Consider the following 18,788-nt stretch of genomic DNA (forward strand, 5'->3'; position numbering starts at 1 on the left):
TGAACAGCCCTTAGCTGTGGTATATTGGCAATATACCACACTCCCCCAGGCCTTATTGACAGTGCTTGAACTGAAATAAGTGCTGATACTGATTTTGGGTAATGGTACTGTTTACATTTAGGTGCAGGAGCCCCACAATACATGAGCTAACATTCTATAAGAGGAACAGGAGTTAGAAAATGCAAGGTGCCGGTACTCAGCTTCAGTGACCTGCCCAAGTCAAGCACTGCTTAAATATATGGGTATGATGCAAAACTACTTGTTTACTGTTCTAATTACATTGTTAATTAGGTTATAATAGCAGTAAGGCACTTTGGGGGTTTGTGGTATATGGTTAAAATACTATGGCTAAGGGGCTATAACCAGGGACTCCGCATTGCGTCATGCGTAAGAACAATAAATCAAATGTATTTATAAAGCCCTTTTTACATCAGCCAATGTCACAAAGTGCTATACAGAGACCCAGCCTAAAACCACAAACTACAAGCAATGCAGATTAGAAGCACGATGGCTAGTAAAAACTCCCTAGAAAGGCCAGAACATAGGAAGAAACCTAGAGAGGAACCAGGGTCTGAGGTGTGGCCAGTCCTCTTCTGTCTGTATTGGCCATATACCACACACACTCGGGCCTTATTGCTTAAATACTGTATATTCCTTTCTGCATGTAGCCAGATAGCTTTTCTATCTTTGACTACATTTCCCAGGATAACCAGACACGTGACAGGAAATCCGTTTCTGAACCAATGGAAAGCATTTAGTCAAAACGGCGCTAAAGCACGTTAACAGACTGACTCTTTGCCTTTGGTTGCTGAATTTATTTATTTGTGTCAATTAGCTATAGCTAGGTAGACAACGTTTTATTTTATAGACCACGACAATAATACATCCACAGACTGCACAAGTGGTGTTTCGCGAAATAACAAGACTAGCCAGTAATTATGAATGCTAATGTTGAGACGCTAGCCTAGCTGATGATGTCCAGTCTTCCTCAAAATAATTTGAAGGAACAACTCGAGAGACATAGCAATGCTGCTCAGAGAAAACTGTCGTTGTCTAAACCCAAACCAGGGTAAGTATCTTGTTTGTCCAGCTGGAGTTGTATGACGTTAGCTAGCTAGCTACCTGTTAACTCTGGTCCTGGGAGATCCGGGCGGCCTTCTTCAACGCTCTGTTGGACCGATTTGGTTCTATGACCGGCTTCATTCGTTGCTCACAAAAAAAAAAATGTATGTACGTTATAATGCTGATGGACTATCCTATTTATGCTCAAGCTGTCGTTTTTTATTTTAGTTTTATTTCACCTTTATTTTAGTTTTATTTCACCTTTATTTAACCAGGTAAGCTAGTTGAGAACAAGTTCTCATTTGCAACTGCGACCTGGCCAAGATAAAGCATAGCAGTTCGACACACAACAACACAGAGTTACACATGGAATGAACAAAACATACAGTCAATAATATAGTAGAAAAAAAGAAAACAAAGTCTATATACAGTTAGTGCAAATTAGGTCAAATAAGGGAGTTAAGGCAATACATAGGCCATGGTGGTGAAGTAATTACTATATGACAAATAAACACTGGAATGGTGGATGTGCAAGTAGAGATACTGTGGTGCAAAAGGAGCAAAATAAATACCGTATGGGGATGAGGTGGATAGATGGGCTATGAACAGGTGCAGTGATCTGTGAGCTGCTCTGACAGCTGGTTCTTAAAGCTAGTGAGGGAGATGGGAATCTCCAGCTTCAGTGATTTTTGCAGTTCGTTCCAGTGAGTGGCAGCAGAGAACTGGAAGGAAAGGAGACCAAAGGAGGAATTGGCTTTGGGGGTGACCAGTGAGATATACCTGCTGGAGCGTGTGCTACGAGTAGGTGCTGCTATGGTGACCAGCTGAGATAGGGTGGGGCTTTATCTAGCAGAGACTTGTAGATAACCTGTAGCCAGTGGGTTTGGCGACGAGTATGAAGCGAGTGCCAGCCAACGAGAGAGTACAGGTCGCAGTGGTGAGTAGTGTATGGGGCTTTGGTGGCAAAATGGATGGCACTGTGATAGACTACATCCAGTTTGCTGAGTAGAGTGTTGGAGGCTATTTTATAGATGACATTACCCAAGTCAAGGATTGGTAGGATGGTCAGTTTTACGAGGGTATGTTTGGCAGCATGAGTGAAGAAGGCTTTGTTGCGAAATAGGAAGCCGATTCTAGATTTAATTTTTTATTGGAGATGCTTAATGTGAGTCTGGAAGGAGAGTTTACAGTCTAGCCAGACACCTAGGTATTTGTAGTTATCCACGTATTCTAAGTCAGAGCCGTCCAGAGTAGTGATGCTGGATGGGCGGGCAGGTGCGGGCAATGATCGGTTGAATAGCATGCATTTAGTTTTATTTGCGTTTAAGAGCATTTGGAGGCCACGGAAGGAGAGTTGTATGGAATTGAAGCTCGTCTGGAGGTTAGTTAACACAGTGTCCAAAGAAGGGCCAGAAGTAAATCAAATCAAATCAAAATTTGTCACATACACATGGTTAGCAGATGTTAATGAGAGTGTAGCGAAATGCTTGTGCTTCTAGTTCCAACAATGCAGTAATAACCAACAAGTAATCTAACTAACAATTCCAAAACTACTGTCTTATACACAGTGTAAGGGGATAAAGAATATGTACATAAAGATATATGAATGAGTGATGGTACAGAGCAGCATAGGCAAGATACAGTAGATGGTATCGAGTACAGTATATACATATGAGATGAGTATGTAAACAAAGTGGCATAGTTAAAGTGGCTAGTGATACATGTATTACATAAGGATGCAGTAGATGATATAGAGTACAGTATATACGTATGCATATGAGATGAATAATGTAGGGTAACATTATATTAGGTAGCATTGTTTAAAGTGGCTAGTGATATATTTACATCATTTCCCATCAATTCCCATTATTAAAGTGGCTGGAGTTGAGTCAGTGTCAGTGTGTTGGCAGCAGCCACTCAATGTTAGTGGTGGCTGTTTAACAGTCTGATGGCCTTGAGATAGAAGCTGTTTTTCAGTCTCTCGGTCCCAGCTTTGATGCACCTGTACTGACCTCGCCTTCTGGATGATAGCGGGGTGAACAGGCAGTGGCTCGGTGGTTGTTGTCCTTGATGATCTTTATGGCCTTCCTGTAACATAGGGTGGTGTAGGTGTCCTGGAGGGCAGGTAGTTTGCCCCCGGTGATGCGTTGAGCAGACCTCACTACCCTCTGGAGAGCCTTACGGTTGTGGGCGGAGCAGTTGCCGTACCAGGCGGTGATACAGCCCGCCAGGATGCTCTCGATTGTGCATCTGTAGAAGTTTGTGAGTGCTTTTGGTGACAAGCCGAATTTCTTCAGCCTCCTGAGGTTGAAGAGGCGCTGCTGCGCCTTCTTCACGATGCTGTCTGTGTGAGTGGACCAATTCAGTTTGTCTGTGATGTGTATGCCGAGGAACTTAACTTGCTACCCTCTCCACTACTGTTCCATCGATGTGGATAGGGGGGTGTTCCCTCTGCTGTTTCCTGAAGTCCACAATCATCTCCTTAGTTTTGTTGACGTTGAGTGTGAGGTTATTTTCCTGACACCACACTCCGAGGGCCCTCACCTCCTCCCTGTAGGCCGTCTCGTCGTTGTTGGTAATCAAGCCTACCACTGTTGTGTCGTCCGCAAACTTGTTGATTGAGTTGGAGGCGTGCGTGGCCACGCAGTCGTGGGTGAACAGGGAGTACAGGAGAGGGCTCAGAACGCACCCTTGTGGGGTCCCGGTGTTGAGGATCAGCGGGGTGGAGATGTTGCCTACCCTCACTACCTGCGGGCGGCCCGTCAGGAAGTCCAGTACCCAGTTGCACAGGGCGGGGTCGAGACCCAGGGTCTCGAGCTTGATGACGAGCTTGGAGGGTACTATGGTGTTGAATGCCGAGCTGTAGTCGATGAACAGCATTCTCACATAGGTATTCCTCTTGTCCAGATGGGTTAGGGCAGTGTGCAGTGTGGTTGAGATTGCATCGTCTGTGGACCTATTTGGGCGGTAAGCAAATTGGAGTGGGTCTAGGGTGTCAGGTAGGGTGGAGGTGATATGGTCCTTGACTAGTCTCTCAAAGCACTTCATGATGACGGAAGTGAGTGCTGCGGGGCGCTAGTCGTTTAGCTCAGTTACCTTAGCTTTCTTGGGAACAGGAACAATGGTGGCCCTCTTGAAGCATGTGGGAACAGCAGACTGGTATAGGGATTGATTGAATATGTCCGTAAACACACCGGCCAGCTGGTCTGCGCATGCTCTGAGGGCGCGGCTGGGGATGCCGTCTGGGCCTGCAGCCTTGCGAGGGTTAACACGTTTAAATGTCTTACTCACCTCGGCTGCAGTGAAGGAGAGTCCGCATGTTTTCGTTGCAGGCCGTGTCAGTGGCACTGTATTGTCCTCAAAGCGGGCAAAAAAGTTATTTAGTCTGCCTGGGAGCAAGACATCCTGGTCCGTGACTGGGCTGGTTTTCTTCTTGTAGTCCGTGATTGACTGTAGACCCTGCCACATACCTCTTGTGTCTGAGCCGTTGAATTGAGATTCTACTTTGTGTCTGTACTGACGCTTATCTTGTTTGATAGCCTTGCGGAGGGAATAGCTGCACTGTTTGTATTCGGTCATGTTACCAGTCACCTTGCCCTGATTAAAAGCAGTGGTTCGCGCTTTCAGTTTCACGCGAATGCTGCCATCAATCCACGGTTTCTGGTTAGGGAATGTTTTAATCGTTGCTATGGGAACGACATCTTCAACGCACGTTCTAATGAACTCGCACACCGAATCAGCGTATTCGTCAATGTTGTTATCTGACGCAATACGAAACATATCCCAGTCCACGTGATGGAAGCAGTCTTGGAGTGTGGAGTCAGATTGGTCGGACCAGCTTTGAACAGACCTCAGCGCGGGAGCTTCTTGTTTTAGTTTCTGTCTGTAGGCAGGGATCAACAAAATGGAGTCGTGGTCAGCTTTTCCGAATGGAGGGCAGGGCAGGGCCTTATATGCGTCGCGGAAGTTAGAGTAACAATGATCCAAGGTTTTTCCACCCGTAGTTGCGCAATCGATATGCTGATAAAATTTAGGGAGTCTTGTTTTCAGATTAGCCTTGTTAAAATCCCCAGCTACAATGAATGCAGCCTCCGGATAAATGGATTCCAGTTTGCAAAGAGTCAAATAAAGTTCGTTCAGAGCCATCGATGTGTCTGCTTGGGGGGGGTATATACGGCTGTGATTATAATCGAAGAGAATTGTCTTGGTAGATAATGTGGTCGACATTTGATTGTGAGGAAATCAGGTGAACAGAAGGATTTGAGTTCCTGTAAGTTTCTTTCATCACACCATGTCTCGTTAGCCATAAGGCATACGCCCCCGCCCCTCTTCTTACCAGAAAGATGTTTGTTTCTGTCGGCGCGATGCGTGGAGAAACCCGCTGGCTGCACCGCCTCCGATAGCGTCTCTCCAGTGAGCCATGTTTCCGTGAAGAAAAAAACGTTACAGTCTCTGATGTCCCTCTGGAATTCTAACCTTGCTCGGATTTCATCAACCTTGTTGTCAAGAGACTGTACATTGGCGAGAAGAATGCTAGGGAGTGGTGCACGATGTGCCCGTCTCCGGAGTCTGACCAGAAGACTGCCTCGTTTCCCTCTTTTACGGAGTCGTTTTTTTGGGTCGCCGCATGGGATCCATTCCGTTGTCCTGGTTGAAAGGCAGAACACCGGGACCGCGTCGCGAAAATCATATTCTTGGTCGTACTGATGGTGAGTTGACGCTGATCTTATATTCAGTAGTTCTTCTCGACTGTATGTAATGAAACCTAAGATGACCTGGGGTACTAATGTAAGAAATAACACGTAAAAAAACAAAAAACTGCATTGTTTCCTAGGAACGCGAAGCGAGGCGGCCATCTCTGTCGGCGCCGGAAGTTACTGATGAATTGAGTATAGTATACAGAATGGTGTCGTCTGCGTAGAGGTGGATCAGAGACTCACCAGCAGCAAGAGCGACATCATTTTTGTATACAGAAAAGAGAGTCGGCCCGAGAATTGAACCCTGCGGCACACCCATAGAGACTGCCAGAGGTCCGGACAACAGGCCCTCGATTTGACACACTGAACTCTATCAGAGAAGTAGTTGGTGAACCAGGCGAGGCAATCATTTGAGAAACCAAGGCTGTTGAGTCTGCCAATAAGAATGTGGTGATTGACAGAGTCGAAGGCCTTGGCCAGGTCAATGAATACAGCTGCACAGTAATGTCTCTTATCGATTGCGGTTCTGATATCGTTAAGGACCTTGAGCGTGGCTGAGGTGCATCCATGACCAGCTCGGAAACCAGATTGCATAGCGGAGAAGGTACGATGTGATTCAAAATGGTCCGTAATCTGTTTGTTAACTTGGCTTTCGAAGACCTTAGAGATGCAGGGTAGGATAGATATAGGTCTGTAGCAGTTTGGGTCTAGAGTGTCTCCCCCTTTGAAGAGGGGGATGACTGCGGCAGCTTTCCATTCTTTGGGAATCTCAGATGATACGAAAGAGAGGTTGAACAGGCTAGTAATAGGGGTTGTAACAATTTTGACAGATAATTTTAGATCGAGGGTCCAGATTGTCTAGCCTGGCTGATTTGTAGGGGTCCAGATTTTGCAGCACTTTCAGAACTTCAGCTATCTGGATATGGGTGTAGGAGAAATGGTCTCCACCATTGCTGTGGAGGGTGCCGGGCAGTTGACCGGGGTAGGGGGAGCTAGGTGGAAAGCATGGCCAACCGTAGAAAAATGCTTATTGAAATTCTCAATTATAGTGGATTTGTCGGTTGCAACAGTGTTTCCTAGCCTCAGAGCAGTGGGTAGCTGGGAGGAGGTGCTCTTATTCTCCATGGACTTTACAGTGTCCCAGAACTTTTTTGAGTTTGTACTGCAGGATGCAAATTTCTGTTTAAAAAAGCTAGCCTTCGCTTTCCTAACTGCCTGTGTATATTGGTTCCTAACTTCCCTGAGAAGTTTCATATCACGGTGGCTATTCGATGCTAATGCAGAACGCCACAGGATGTTTTTGTGCTGGTGAAGGGCAGACCGGTGTGGAGTGAACCAAGGGCTATATCTATTCCTGGTTCTACATTTTTTGAATGGGGCATTCCTATTTAAGATGGTGAGGAAGGCACTTTTAAAGAATAACCAGGCATCCTCTACTGTCGGGATGAGGTCAACGTCATTCCAGGATGCCCCGGCCAGGTCGATTAGAAAGGCCTGCTCGCAGAAGTGTTTTAGGGAGCCTTTGACAGTGATGAGGGGTGGTCGTTTGCTCGCAGACCCATTACGAATGCAGGCAATGAGGCAGTGATCGTTGAGATCTTGGTTGAAAACAGCAGAGGTGTATTTGGAGGGTGAGTTAGTTAGGATGATATCTATGAGGGGGCCCGTGTTTACAGATTTGGGGTTATATCTGGTAGGTTCATTGATAAATTGTGTGAGATTGAGGGCATCAAGCTTAGATTGTAGGATGGCCGGGGTGTTAAGCATGTCCCAGTTTAGGTCACCTAGCATCACGAGCTCAGGAGATAGATGGGGGGCAATCAAATCACATATGGTGTCGAGGGCACAGTTGGGGGCAGAGGGTGGTCTGTAGCAAGTGGCAACGGTGAGAGACTTGTTTCTGGAAAGGTTAATTTTTAGAAGTAGAAACTCATATATATATATTATATGACAATTGAAACAATACTGAATGAACAATGAACACTTTTTTTATTTTAACTTAATATAATACATATGGGCTTTGGGATGGGTGTTCTTAAGGTGATTCCACAGTGTGGTATTTTTTTAATTTAGCCGTTTCTGACCCCATGCTTTCATCTATATCACAAATAAGACACCTTGCTTTCCCTGGTGCCAATTCCATGTAATAGTCCCACACTGGTGCTCTGCTTTTCTCTGCCATCTGTAAAACACACACACAGCTCTGAAGTGACAATGATACTGAAGGGTCTGCTTAGGAGACAAATACTCTCAACTGTTTGAATAAAAATAGAGTTTAAGTTACCTGTGATGAATGTTGAAAACAAAAACTGTAATTTCTATATGCAGGAAATCCTATTTTAATAATGGGCGTGGTAAGAAGACTACCAAAGTGCGAGTCATAATTCCCATGACACCAAGCAAATTCTGAGAGGCGGTTCCTTCATTAATTTATTCCATAGGATATTTTTTAGATTCACTTAAAATAAGGTCTGTGTTTCGTGTAGGCTTACACCACCTTGCCAATTTTATAACTGTGTAGATATCCATAGGACAAGGTAACTCTGATCAATATTGGCTAAATATAAGCGAAGATCTTTTTTTTTGTAGAGTGGATTTATGAAAATATTTTGACAAAAGTGACCTTATCCTAGTGAGATTTACACGGGTCTCAAAACGCAGAGGTGGTTTAAGCCTGCACGAAACACAGACCTTACTTGAAGTAGATTCACATTCTCTATGGAAGACATGAACGGTAAAATAATGAAGGAACCCCTTTCAAGTTCAGCCGCAAGTTATTACAGGAATTATAACGCGTTGACTATTTCTCTCTAAACCATATACCTTTGACTATTACGAGCCTGCTGCTGCTGCCACCCCTCAGTCAGACTGCTCTATCAAATATCAAATCATAGACTTAACTATAATAAACACACAGAAATACGAGCCTTAGGTCAAATCCGGAAACTATCACTTCGAAAACAAAACGTTTATTCCGTTCTGTATTTTATCTAATGGGTGGCATCCATGAGTCTAAATATTCCTGTTACATTGCACAACCTTCAAGGCAGGGTAGCCTAGTGGTTAGTGTTGGACTAGTAACCGGAAGGTTGCAAGTTCAAACCCCCGAGCTGACAAGGTACAAATCTGTCGTTCTGCCCCTGAACAGGCAGTTAACCCACTGTTCCTAGGCCGTCATTGAAAATAAGAATTTGTTCTTAACTGACTTGCCTGGTTAAATAAAGGTTTAAAAAAAATGTTATGTCATAATTACGTAAAATTCTGGCAAATTAGTTCGCAAAGAGCCAGGTGGCCCAAACTGTTGCATATACCCCGACTCTGCGTGCAATGAACGCAAGATAAGTGACAATTTCACTTGGTTAATATTGCCTGCTAACCTGGATTTCTTTTAGCTAAATATGCAGGTTTAAAAATATATACTTGTGTATTGATTTTAAGAAAGGCATTGATGTTTATGGTTAAGTACACATTGGATCAACGACAGTCGTTGGTTGATTGTTTTTTATAAGATTAATTTAATGCTAGCTAGCAACTTACCTTGGCTTATTGCATTCGTGCAACAGTCAGTCTCCTCGTGAGGCAGGTGGTTAGAGCGTTGGACTAGTTAACTGTAAGGTTGCAGGATTGGATCCCCCGAGCTGACAAGGTAAAAATCTGTCGTTCTGCCTCGTTCCTATGCCATCATTAAAAATAAGAATGTTTTCTTAACTGACTTGCCTAGTTAAATAAAGATTTAATAAAGGTGTAAAAAAAAAAAAAAAAATCTGCAAAATCGGCGCCCAAAAATACAGATTTCCGATTGTTATGAAAACTTGAAATCGGCCCTAATTAATTGGCCATCCCGATTAATCGGTCGACCTCTACTGCTAGCTAGTGGCTTCGGAATGGATTCGATGGGCCTCGTAAGCCAACAGTCCGTTGTGCTCTAGACAGCTATTATTCAGGGAACGTTAGCTGCGAAGGTCGAAGGTGAGAGGGTTCAGAGCTTGCGATAGGAATCCAGGGATATGGAGAGAAAAATAGGTCCGGTATGCTCTGGTTGAATCGCGTTGTACAAACTGGCGAGAGCTTTTCCGAGCTAGGGGTTTGCTGATGACCGTTAGCTGGCTAGTTTATGTTGGAGAGATTCCAGTAATAGAGAAAAATACTTTAGAGAAAAAGCAGGTCCACACCACATTGGGTGAGGCGGGTTGCAGGAGAGTATTTTGAAGTAAGGGTTTAGAAAAATGTAAAAAGATATGCGAAGAAAAATATATATACATGGGACATGACAAGACGAAGGACAAATACGTCTGACTGCTACGCCATCTTGCGTTAACTAGTTGTATATGTGGACATTAACGAGTTTCCTATTCCGACCAGTACGTGAACACGGAAATATTTCCAAAAAACTATTTTGTACGGTCAAATGAACTCTGGTCCATGGGCATGCGTCGGTTCTAACGTTAGACTGCCTAAATATTTCTAACTAAGAGCAGTTTATTTGGGACAAGTCATTTACCTAAACCTCAACTAAATCTTGTAACGAATAATGTGGAAATGGAGCAAGTTGAGGAGACTAAATTGCTTGGTGTAACCCTGGATGGTAAGCTGTCGTGGTCAAACCTTATTGATACAACGGTAGCTAAGACATGGAGAGGTCTATCAATAGTAAGGCGCTGCTTTCTTGAAATCGCTATCAACAAAACAAGTACTACAGGCCCTAGTTTTGTCTCACCTGGACTACTGTCCAGTCATGTGTCAAGTGCCACAAAGAGGGACAAATTACATTTGGCCAATAACAGAGCAGCTCGACTGGCCCATAAATGTACAAGGAGAGCCAACATTTAATTAAATGCATGTAGAGGGAAGATTGACTGCATCACTTTGTGCGAGGTATTGATTGACATGTTGAAATCACAGAGCTGTCTTAGTTTTAAGGGACTAGCGCACAGCTCAGACACACATACATACCCCAAAAGACACACCACCAGAAGTCACTTCACACCCCTTAAATACAGAACAGACTAAGGGAAACGCACAGTATGTTATATTTTTTGTGTGCATCTAAATGATTTTATATCGATTCCCTTGGTCATTTCATGTTCATGTGTATCTGAGTTATTGCCTTTAACCTCTTCCTCCTACCCTCTACTTTTTTGAACATTCTGTTAAAAATCGCGCAACATTTCAGCGCCCTGCTACTCATGCCAGGAATATAGTATATGCATTTGCTTAGTCTGTGTGGATAGAAAACACTCAGACGTTTATAAAACTGGTTAAATCACTGCTGTGGCTTTACCAGAACGGCATTTACATCGAAAAGCACAGGAAAAACTGATCACTGAAAATGGGAAAATATATCCATGCGCTACTTGAACCCATTGATAAAGGTGAACCACAATTAATTGACTGAGGTTGCAGTACCTACAGCTTCCACACGGTGTCTAGAGTCTTGTCATTTCCCTTTGAGTTTTTTCTTGGTCAAACACATGCAAGGCACCGTATTCCTTCAGGTCTAGGACCGGATATTTTTGTTGAGTTTCTAGCCGGACATTTTTCCAGACGGACAGCTAATGATCTTTACATCGCCTCCTGATGAATTTTATCGCTTATTAACGTTTACTAATACCTAAAGTTGCATTACAAACGTATTTCGAAGTGTTTTGTGAAAGTTTATCGTCGACTTTTTGAATTTTAAAAAATGACGTTACGTTTTGAAAACGCTGTTTTTTTCGTTTATCACACAGTCTACATATAACGATATCTTGGCTTTATATGGACCGATTTAATCGAAATAAAGACCCAATAGTGTTTATGGGACATCTAGGAGTGCCAACAAAGAAGATGGTGAAAGGTAAGGACTGTTTTCTATTTTATGGTGCGGTTTGTGTAACGCCGAAATGCTAATTATTTTGTTTACGTCCGCTGCGTGGCTTTTGTGTTGTAGTGTATTGGTGCATGCTATCAGATAATAGCTTCTCATGCTTTCGCCGAAAAGCATTTTAAAAATCTGACTTGTTGCCTGGATTCACAACGAGTGTAGCTTTAATTCGATACCCTGCATGTGTATTTTAATGAACGTTTGAGTTTTAACTAATACTATTAGCATTTAGCGTAGCGCATTTGCATTTCCAGAGCTCTAGTTGGGACGCAAGCGTCTCAGGTAGAAGCAAGAGGTTAAAGCAGGCAGAAATCCAGCCAGTGTGACATAGTGCTGTGATAGTCGCTCTCACGACACTGGAAGTTAATAGGAATACGACTTTTAGATTGCGAAAACATCTATCATACATGTCAGATTTCAGTACTGGCCGATGTCATAACTCAGAAGGATGTCTTCTCTCGAATGAGCCATTGATCATATTTTTGCTATATTTCTACCTCAATAAATGTAATTTAACAGAGGGTCTAGCTCGTTTTTCCTATTTGTCTGCCTCTTTAGTCTAGGGTGCATTGCATGGTGCCGTTGCCAGATATATTATAGAAAGGAGAATCCAATGAATGAAGGAACGACTCTCCACCCAGCAGACTGTCAACCAATCGCATTCACGTTGTCATGCTGCGTCACGCGGTTGCTTAGCTAATCGTCAGGCAATGCAAATAGTCTGGGTAGACATTTAATTAGCTGTTCAGGAGTCTTATGGCTTGGGGGTAGAAGTTGTTAAGAAGCATTTTGGACCTTGACTTGGCGCTCCAATGTCGCTTGCCGTGCAGTAGCAGAGAGAACAGTCTAGGACTAGGGTGGCTGGAATCTTTGACCATTTTTAGGGCCTTCATCTGACACCCCCAGGTATAGAGGTCCTGGGTGGCAGGAAGCTTGGCCCCAGTGATGTACTGGGCCCTATGCACTACCCTCTGTAGTGCCTTGCGATCGGAGGCCGAGCAGTTGCCATACCAGGCAGTGATGCAATCAGTCAGAATGCTCTCGATGGTGCAGCTGTAGAACTTTTTGAGGATCTGAGGACCCATGCCCAAAAATATTTTCATTATCCTGATAGGGAATAGGCTTTGTCATAGCCCCTTCACGATTGTCGGGTGTGTTTGGACAATGATAATTTGTTAATGATTTGGATGCCAAGGAACTTGAAGCCCTCAACCTGCTCCACTACATCCCCGTCGCTGAGAATGAGTGCGTGCTCGGTTCTCCTTTTCCTCTAGTCCACAATCATCTCCTTTGTCTTGATCACGTTGAGGGAGAGGTTGTTGTCCTGGCACCACCTGGCCAGGTCTCTGACCTCCTCCCTATAGGCTGTCTCATCGCTGTCAGTGATCAGGCCTACTACTGTTGTGTCATTTGAAAACTTAATGATGGTGTTTGAGTCGTGCTTGGCCATGCAGTCATGAGTGAACAGGGAGTACAGGAGGGGACTGAGACTGCACCCCTGGGGGCCCCTGTTTTGAGGATCAGCGTGACGGATGTGTTGTTACCTACCCTCTCCACCTGGGGGTGGCTTGTCAGGAAGTCCAGGATCTAGTTGCAGAGGGAGGTATTTAGTCCCAGGGTCCTTAGCTTAGTGATGAGCTTTGAGGGCACTATGGTGTTCGAATACAACAGATGTAGGTAGACCTTACAGTGAAATGCTTACTTATATTTGCAAATAAATTCATTAAAAATCCTACAAAGTGATTTTCTGGATGTTTTTTTAAAATCTTGTCTGTCATAGTTGAAGTGTACCTATGATGACAATTACAGGCCTCTCTCATCTTTTTAAGTGGGAGAACTTGCACAATTGGTGGCTGACTAAATACTTTTTTGCCCCACTGTATATGATAAACAGAGAGTAGCAGTAGTGTAAAAAGAGGGGTTGGTGGGTGGTGGGACACAATGCAAGATAGCCCGGTTAGCCAATGTGCAGGAGCACTGGTTGGTCGGGCCAATTGAGGTAGTATATATATCAAATCAAATGTATTTATATAGCCCTTCTTACATCGGCTGATATCTCAAAAGTGCTTGTACAGAAACCCAGCCCAAAACCCCAAACAGCAAGCAATACAGGTGTAGAAGCACGGTGGCTAGGAGAAACTCCATAGAAAGGCCAAAACCAAGGAAGAAACCTAGAAAGGAACCAGGCTATGATGGGTGGCCAGTCCTCTTCTGGCTGTGCCGGGTGGAGATTATAACAGAACATGGCCAAGATGTTCAAATGTTCATAAATGACCAGCATGGTCAAATGATAATAATCACAGTAGTTATCGAGGGTGCAACAACTCAGCACCTCAAGAGTAAATGTCAGTTGGCTTTTCATAGCCGATCATTGAGAGTATCTCTACCGCTCCTGCTGTATCTAGAGAGTTGAAAACAGCAGGTCTGGGACAGGTAGCACGTCCGGTGAACAGGTCAGGGTTCCATAGCCGCAGGTAGAACAGTTGAAACTGGAGCAGCCCGCATATCCAGGTTGACTGGGGACAGCAAGGAGTCATCATGCCACGTAGTCCTGAGGCATGGTCCTAGGGCTCAGGTCCTCCAAGAGAGAGAAAGAGAGAATTAGAGAGAGCATACTTAAATTCACACAGGACACCGGATAAGACAGGAGAAGTCCTCCAGATATAACAGACTGACCCTAGCCCCCCGACACATAAACTACTGCAGCATAAATACTGGAGGCTGAGGCAGGAGGGGTCAGGAGACACTGTGGCCCCATCTGATGAGACCCCCGGACAGGGCCAAACAGGCAGGATATAACCCCACCCACTTTGCCAAAGCACAGCCCCCACACCACAAGAGTGATATCTTCAACCATCCTGAGACAACGCCGAGTATAGCCCACAAAGATCTCCTCCACGGCACAACCCAAGGGGGGCGCCAACCCAGACAGGAAGATCACGTCAGTGACTCAACCCACTCAAGTGACGCACCCCTCCTAGGAATGGTATGAAAGAGCCCTAGTAAGCCAGTGACTCAGCCCCTGTAATAGGGTTAGAGGCAGAGAATCCCAGTGGAGAGAGGAACCGGCCAGGCAGAGACGGCAAGGGCGGTTCGTTGCTCCAGAGCCTTTCCGACTACACTCAATCATATGACCCACTGAAGAGATGAGTCTTCAGTAAAGCCTTAAAGGTTGAGACCGAGTCTGCGTCTCTCACATGGGTAGGCAGACCATTCCATAAAAATGGAGCTCTATAGGAGAAACCCTGCCTCCAGCTGATTGCTTAGACATTTTAGGGACAATTAGGAGGCCTGCGTCTTGTGACAGTAGCGTATGTGTAGGTATGTACGGCAGGACCAAATCGGATAGATCGGTATGAGCAAGCCCATGTAATGCTTTGTAGGTTAGCAGTAAAACCTTGAAATCAGCCCTTGCCTTAACAGGAAGCCAGTGTAGGGAGGCTAGCACTGGAGAAATATGATCATTTTTTGCTTCTAGTCAGGATTGTAGCAGCCGTATTTAGCACTAATTGAAGTTTATTTAGTGCTTTATCCAGGTAGCCGGAAAGTAGAGCATTGCAGTAGCCTAGAAGTAACAAAAGCATGTACATGAATGTATAGTTAAAGTGACTATGCATATAAGAGTAGCAGCAGTGTAAAAGAGTGGTTTGGGGCACACAATTGCTGTTCAGGAGTTTTCTTTTTTATTTATTTAGCTAGCTAGGCAAGTCCGTTAACTTCTTGCGGCGAGCCATCCCGGATCCGGGATCGTGAATACAGCCTCAAGCTCATTACCATAACGCAACGTTAACTATTCATGAAAATCGCAAATGAAATGAAATCAATATGCTAGCTCTCAAGCTTAGCCTTTTGTTAACAACACTGTCATCTCAGATTTTCAAAAATATGCTTCTCAACCATAGCAAAACTAGCATTTGTGTAACAGTATTGATAGCTAGCATTAGCATTTTGCGTTAGCATTCAGCAGGCAACATTTTCACAAAAACCAGAAAACCATTCAAATAAAATCATTTACCTTTGAAGAACTTCGGATGTTTTCAATGAGGAGTCTCAGTTAGATAGCAAATGTTCAGTTTTCCTGAAAGATTATTTGTTTAGGAGAAATCGCTCCATTTTGTTCGTCACGTTTAGCTACTAAAAAAACCTGTATCCAGGATTGTGTAAATCTATCCGCAAGCTCTTTAGCATAACACACCGTTAACTATTCATGAAAATCGCAAATGAAATGAAATCAATATGCTAGCTCTCAAGCTTAGCCTTTTGTTAACAACACTGTCATCTCAGATTTGCAAAAATATGCTTCTCAACCATAGCAAAACTAGCATTTAGCGTTAGCATTTAGCGTTAGCATTAGCAGGAAACATTTTCACAAAAACCAGAAAAACATTCAAATAAATCATTTACCTTTGAAGAACTTCGGATGTTTTCCATGAGGAGACTCTGTTAGATAGCAAATGTTCCGTTTTCCTGAAAGATTATTTGTGCAGGAGAAATCGGTCCGTTTTCTGCGTCATGTTTGGCTATCAAAGAAAAACAAAAATTCAGTTATAAAAACGCCAAACTTTTTCCAAAATAACTCCATAATATCGACTGAAACATGGCAAACGTTGTTTAGAATCAATCCTCAAGGTGTTTTTCTACATATCTCTTCAAAGATATATCGTTCGTGGAAGTGTGCTTCTCCCTCTGAATCGCATGTGAAAATGATTGCAGCTGAGAATTACGCACAAATTTAGACAAAGGACACTGGGCGGACCCCTGGCAAATGTAGTCTCTTATGGCCAATCTTCCAATGATATGCCTACAAATACATCACAATGCTGCAGACATCTTGGACGAACGGCAGAGAGCATAAGCTCGTTCACGGCACATTCACAGCCATATAAGGAGACGATAGAAAAACAGAGCTTCAAAAATTCTGCTCATTTCCTGTTTGAGGTTTCATCTTGGTTTCGTCTGTAGCATGAGTTCCGTGGCACTCACAGATAATATCTTTGCAGTTTTGAAAACGTCAGTGTTTTCTTTCCAAAGCTGCCAATTATATGCATAGTCGAGCATCTTTTCGTGACAAAATATTGTGCTTAAAACGGGAACGTTTTTTTATCCAATAATGAAATAGCGCCCCCATAGCTTCAACTGGTTAAGAACAAATTCTTATTTTCAATGACTGCCTAGGAACAGTGGGTTATCTGCCTGTTCAGGGGCAGAACGACAGATTTATACCATGTCAGCTCGGGGATTTGAACCTGCAACCTTTCGGTTACTAGTCCAACACTCTAAACACTAGGCTACCCTGCCGCCTTATGGCTTGGGGGTAAAAATTGTTGAAGCCTTTTTGTCCTAGACTTGGCACTACGGTACTGCTTGCCATGCGGTAGTAGAGAGAACAGTCTATGACTGGGGTCTTTCACAATTTTTAGGGCCATCCTCTGACACCGCCTGGTGTAGAGGTCCTGGATGGCAGGCAGCTTTGCCCCAGTGATGTACTGGGCCGTACGCACTACCGTCTGAAGTGCCTTGCTGTCAGAGGCCGAGCAATTGCCATACCAGGCAGTATTACAACCTGTCAGGATGTTGCAGCTGTAGAACATTTTGAGGATCTCAGGACCCATTCCAAATCCTTTTAGTTTCCTGAGGGGGAATAGGCTTTGTCGTGCCCTCTTCACAACTGTCTTGGTATGTTTGGACCATTCTAGTTTGTTGGTGTTGTGGACACCAAGGAACTTGAAGCTCTCAACCTGCTCCACTACAGCCCCGTCGATGAGAATGGGGGCGTGCTCGGTGCTCCTTTTCCTGTAGTCCACAATCATCTCCTTAGTATTGGTTACATTGAGGGATAGGTTGTTATTCTGGCACCACCCGGCCAGGTCTCTGACCTCCTATAGGCTGTCTCGTCGTTGTCGGTGATCAGGCCTACCACTGTTGTGTCATCTGCAAACTTAATGATGGTGTTGGAGTGAACAGGGAGTACAGGAGGGGACTGAGCACGCACCCCTAGGGAGCTCCAGTGTTGAGGATCAGCGTGGCAGATGTGTTGCTACCTACCCTCACCACCTAAGGGCGGCCTGTCAGGAAGTCCAGGATCCAGTTGCAGAGGGAGGTGTTAAGTCCCAGGTTCCTTAGCTTAGTGATGAGCTTTGAGGGTACTATGGTGTTGAATGCTGAGCTGAAGTCAATGAACAGCATTCTCACATAGGTGTTCCTTTTGTCCAGGTGGGAAAGGGCAATAGAGATTGCATCATCTGTGGATCTGTTTGAGCGGTATGCAAATTGGAGTGGGTCTAGGGTTTCTGGGATAATGGTATTGATGTGAGCCATGACCAGCCTTTCAAAGTACTTCATGGCTACGGACATGAGTGCTACTGGTCTGTAGTCATTTAGGCAGGTTGCATTTGTGTTCTTTGGCACAGGGACTATGGTGGTCTGCTTGAAACATGTTGGTATTACAGACTCAATCAGAGACATGTTGAAAATGTCAGTGAAGACACCTGCCAGTTGGTCAGGACATGCCCGGAGCACACGACCTGGTAATCCGTCTGGCCCTGCAGCCTTGTGTATGTTGACCTGTTTAAAGGTCTTACTCACGTCGGCTACGGAGAGCGTGACCACACAGTCGACCGGAACAGCTGATGCTCTCATGCATGTCTCAGTGTTGCTTGCCTCGAAGCGAGCATAGAAGTGATTTAGCTCATCTGATAGGCTCGTGTTGCTGGGCGGCTTGCGGCTGTGCTTCCCTTTGTAGTCTGTAATAGTTTGCAAGCCCTGCCACATCCGACGAGCGTCGGCGCCGGTGTGGTATGATTCAATCTTAGCCCTGTATTGACGCTTCTGGTTGGGTTATATACGTACAGTCACTGAGGGGACGACGTTCCTCAATGCACTTATTGATAAAGCCAATGACTGATGTGGTGTATTCCTCAATGTCATCGGAAGAATCCCGGAACATGTTCCAGTCTGTGATAGCAAAACAGTCCTGTAGTTTAGCATCTGCTTCATCTGACCACTTTTTTATAGACCTAGTCACTCACTGGTGCTTCCTGCTTTAATTTTTGCTTGTAAGCAGGAATCAGGAGGATGGAGTTGTGGTCGGATTTACCAAATGGGGGGCGAGGGAGAGCTTTGTACATGTCTTTGTGTGGAGTACAGGTGATTTTAGAATGTTGATA

The 18,788-nt window shown here is 44.4% G+C and overlaps 1 protein-coding gene across 2 annotated transcripts in view; it reads left to right on the forward strand.

Moving 5' to 3' along the window:
• Nucleotides 1-747: 747 nt before the first annotated feature.
• blm (BLM RecQ like helicase) overlaps nt 748-18,788 on the forward strand; it is a 40,756-nt gene continuing 22,715 nt past the window's right edge. For both annotated transcript variants that reach the window (XM_029667990.2, XM_029667991.2), the window contains exon 1: nt 748-1,069. In XM_029667990.2, the coding sequence (XP_029523850.2) occupies nt 972-1,069 (98 nt within the window). In that variant the 5' untranslated portion in view covers nt 748-971. The remainder of the gene's footprint in view (nt 1,070-18,788) is intronic.

Source organism: Oncorhynchus nerka, linkage group LG9a (assembly GCF_034236695.1).
Source record: "Oncorhynchus nerka isolate Pitt River linkage group LG9a, Oner_Uvic_2.0, whole genome shotgun sequence".
NCBI lineage: Eukaryota > Metazoa > Chordata > Actinopteri > Salmoniformes > Salmonidae > Oncorhynchus > Oncorhynchus nerka.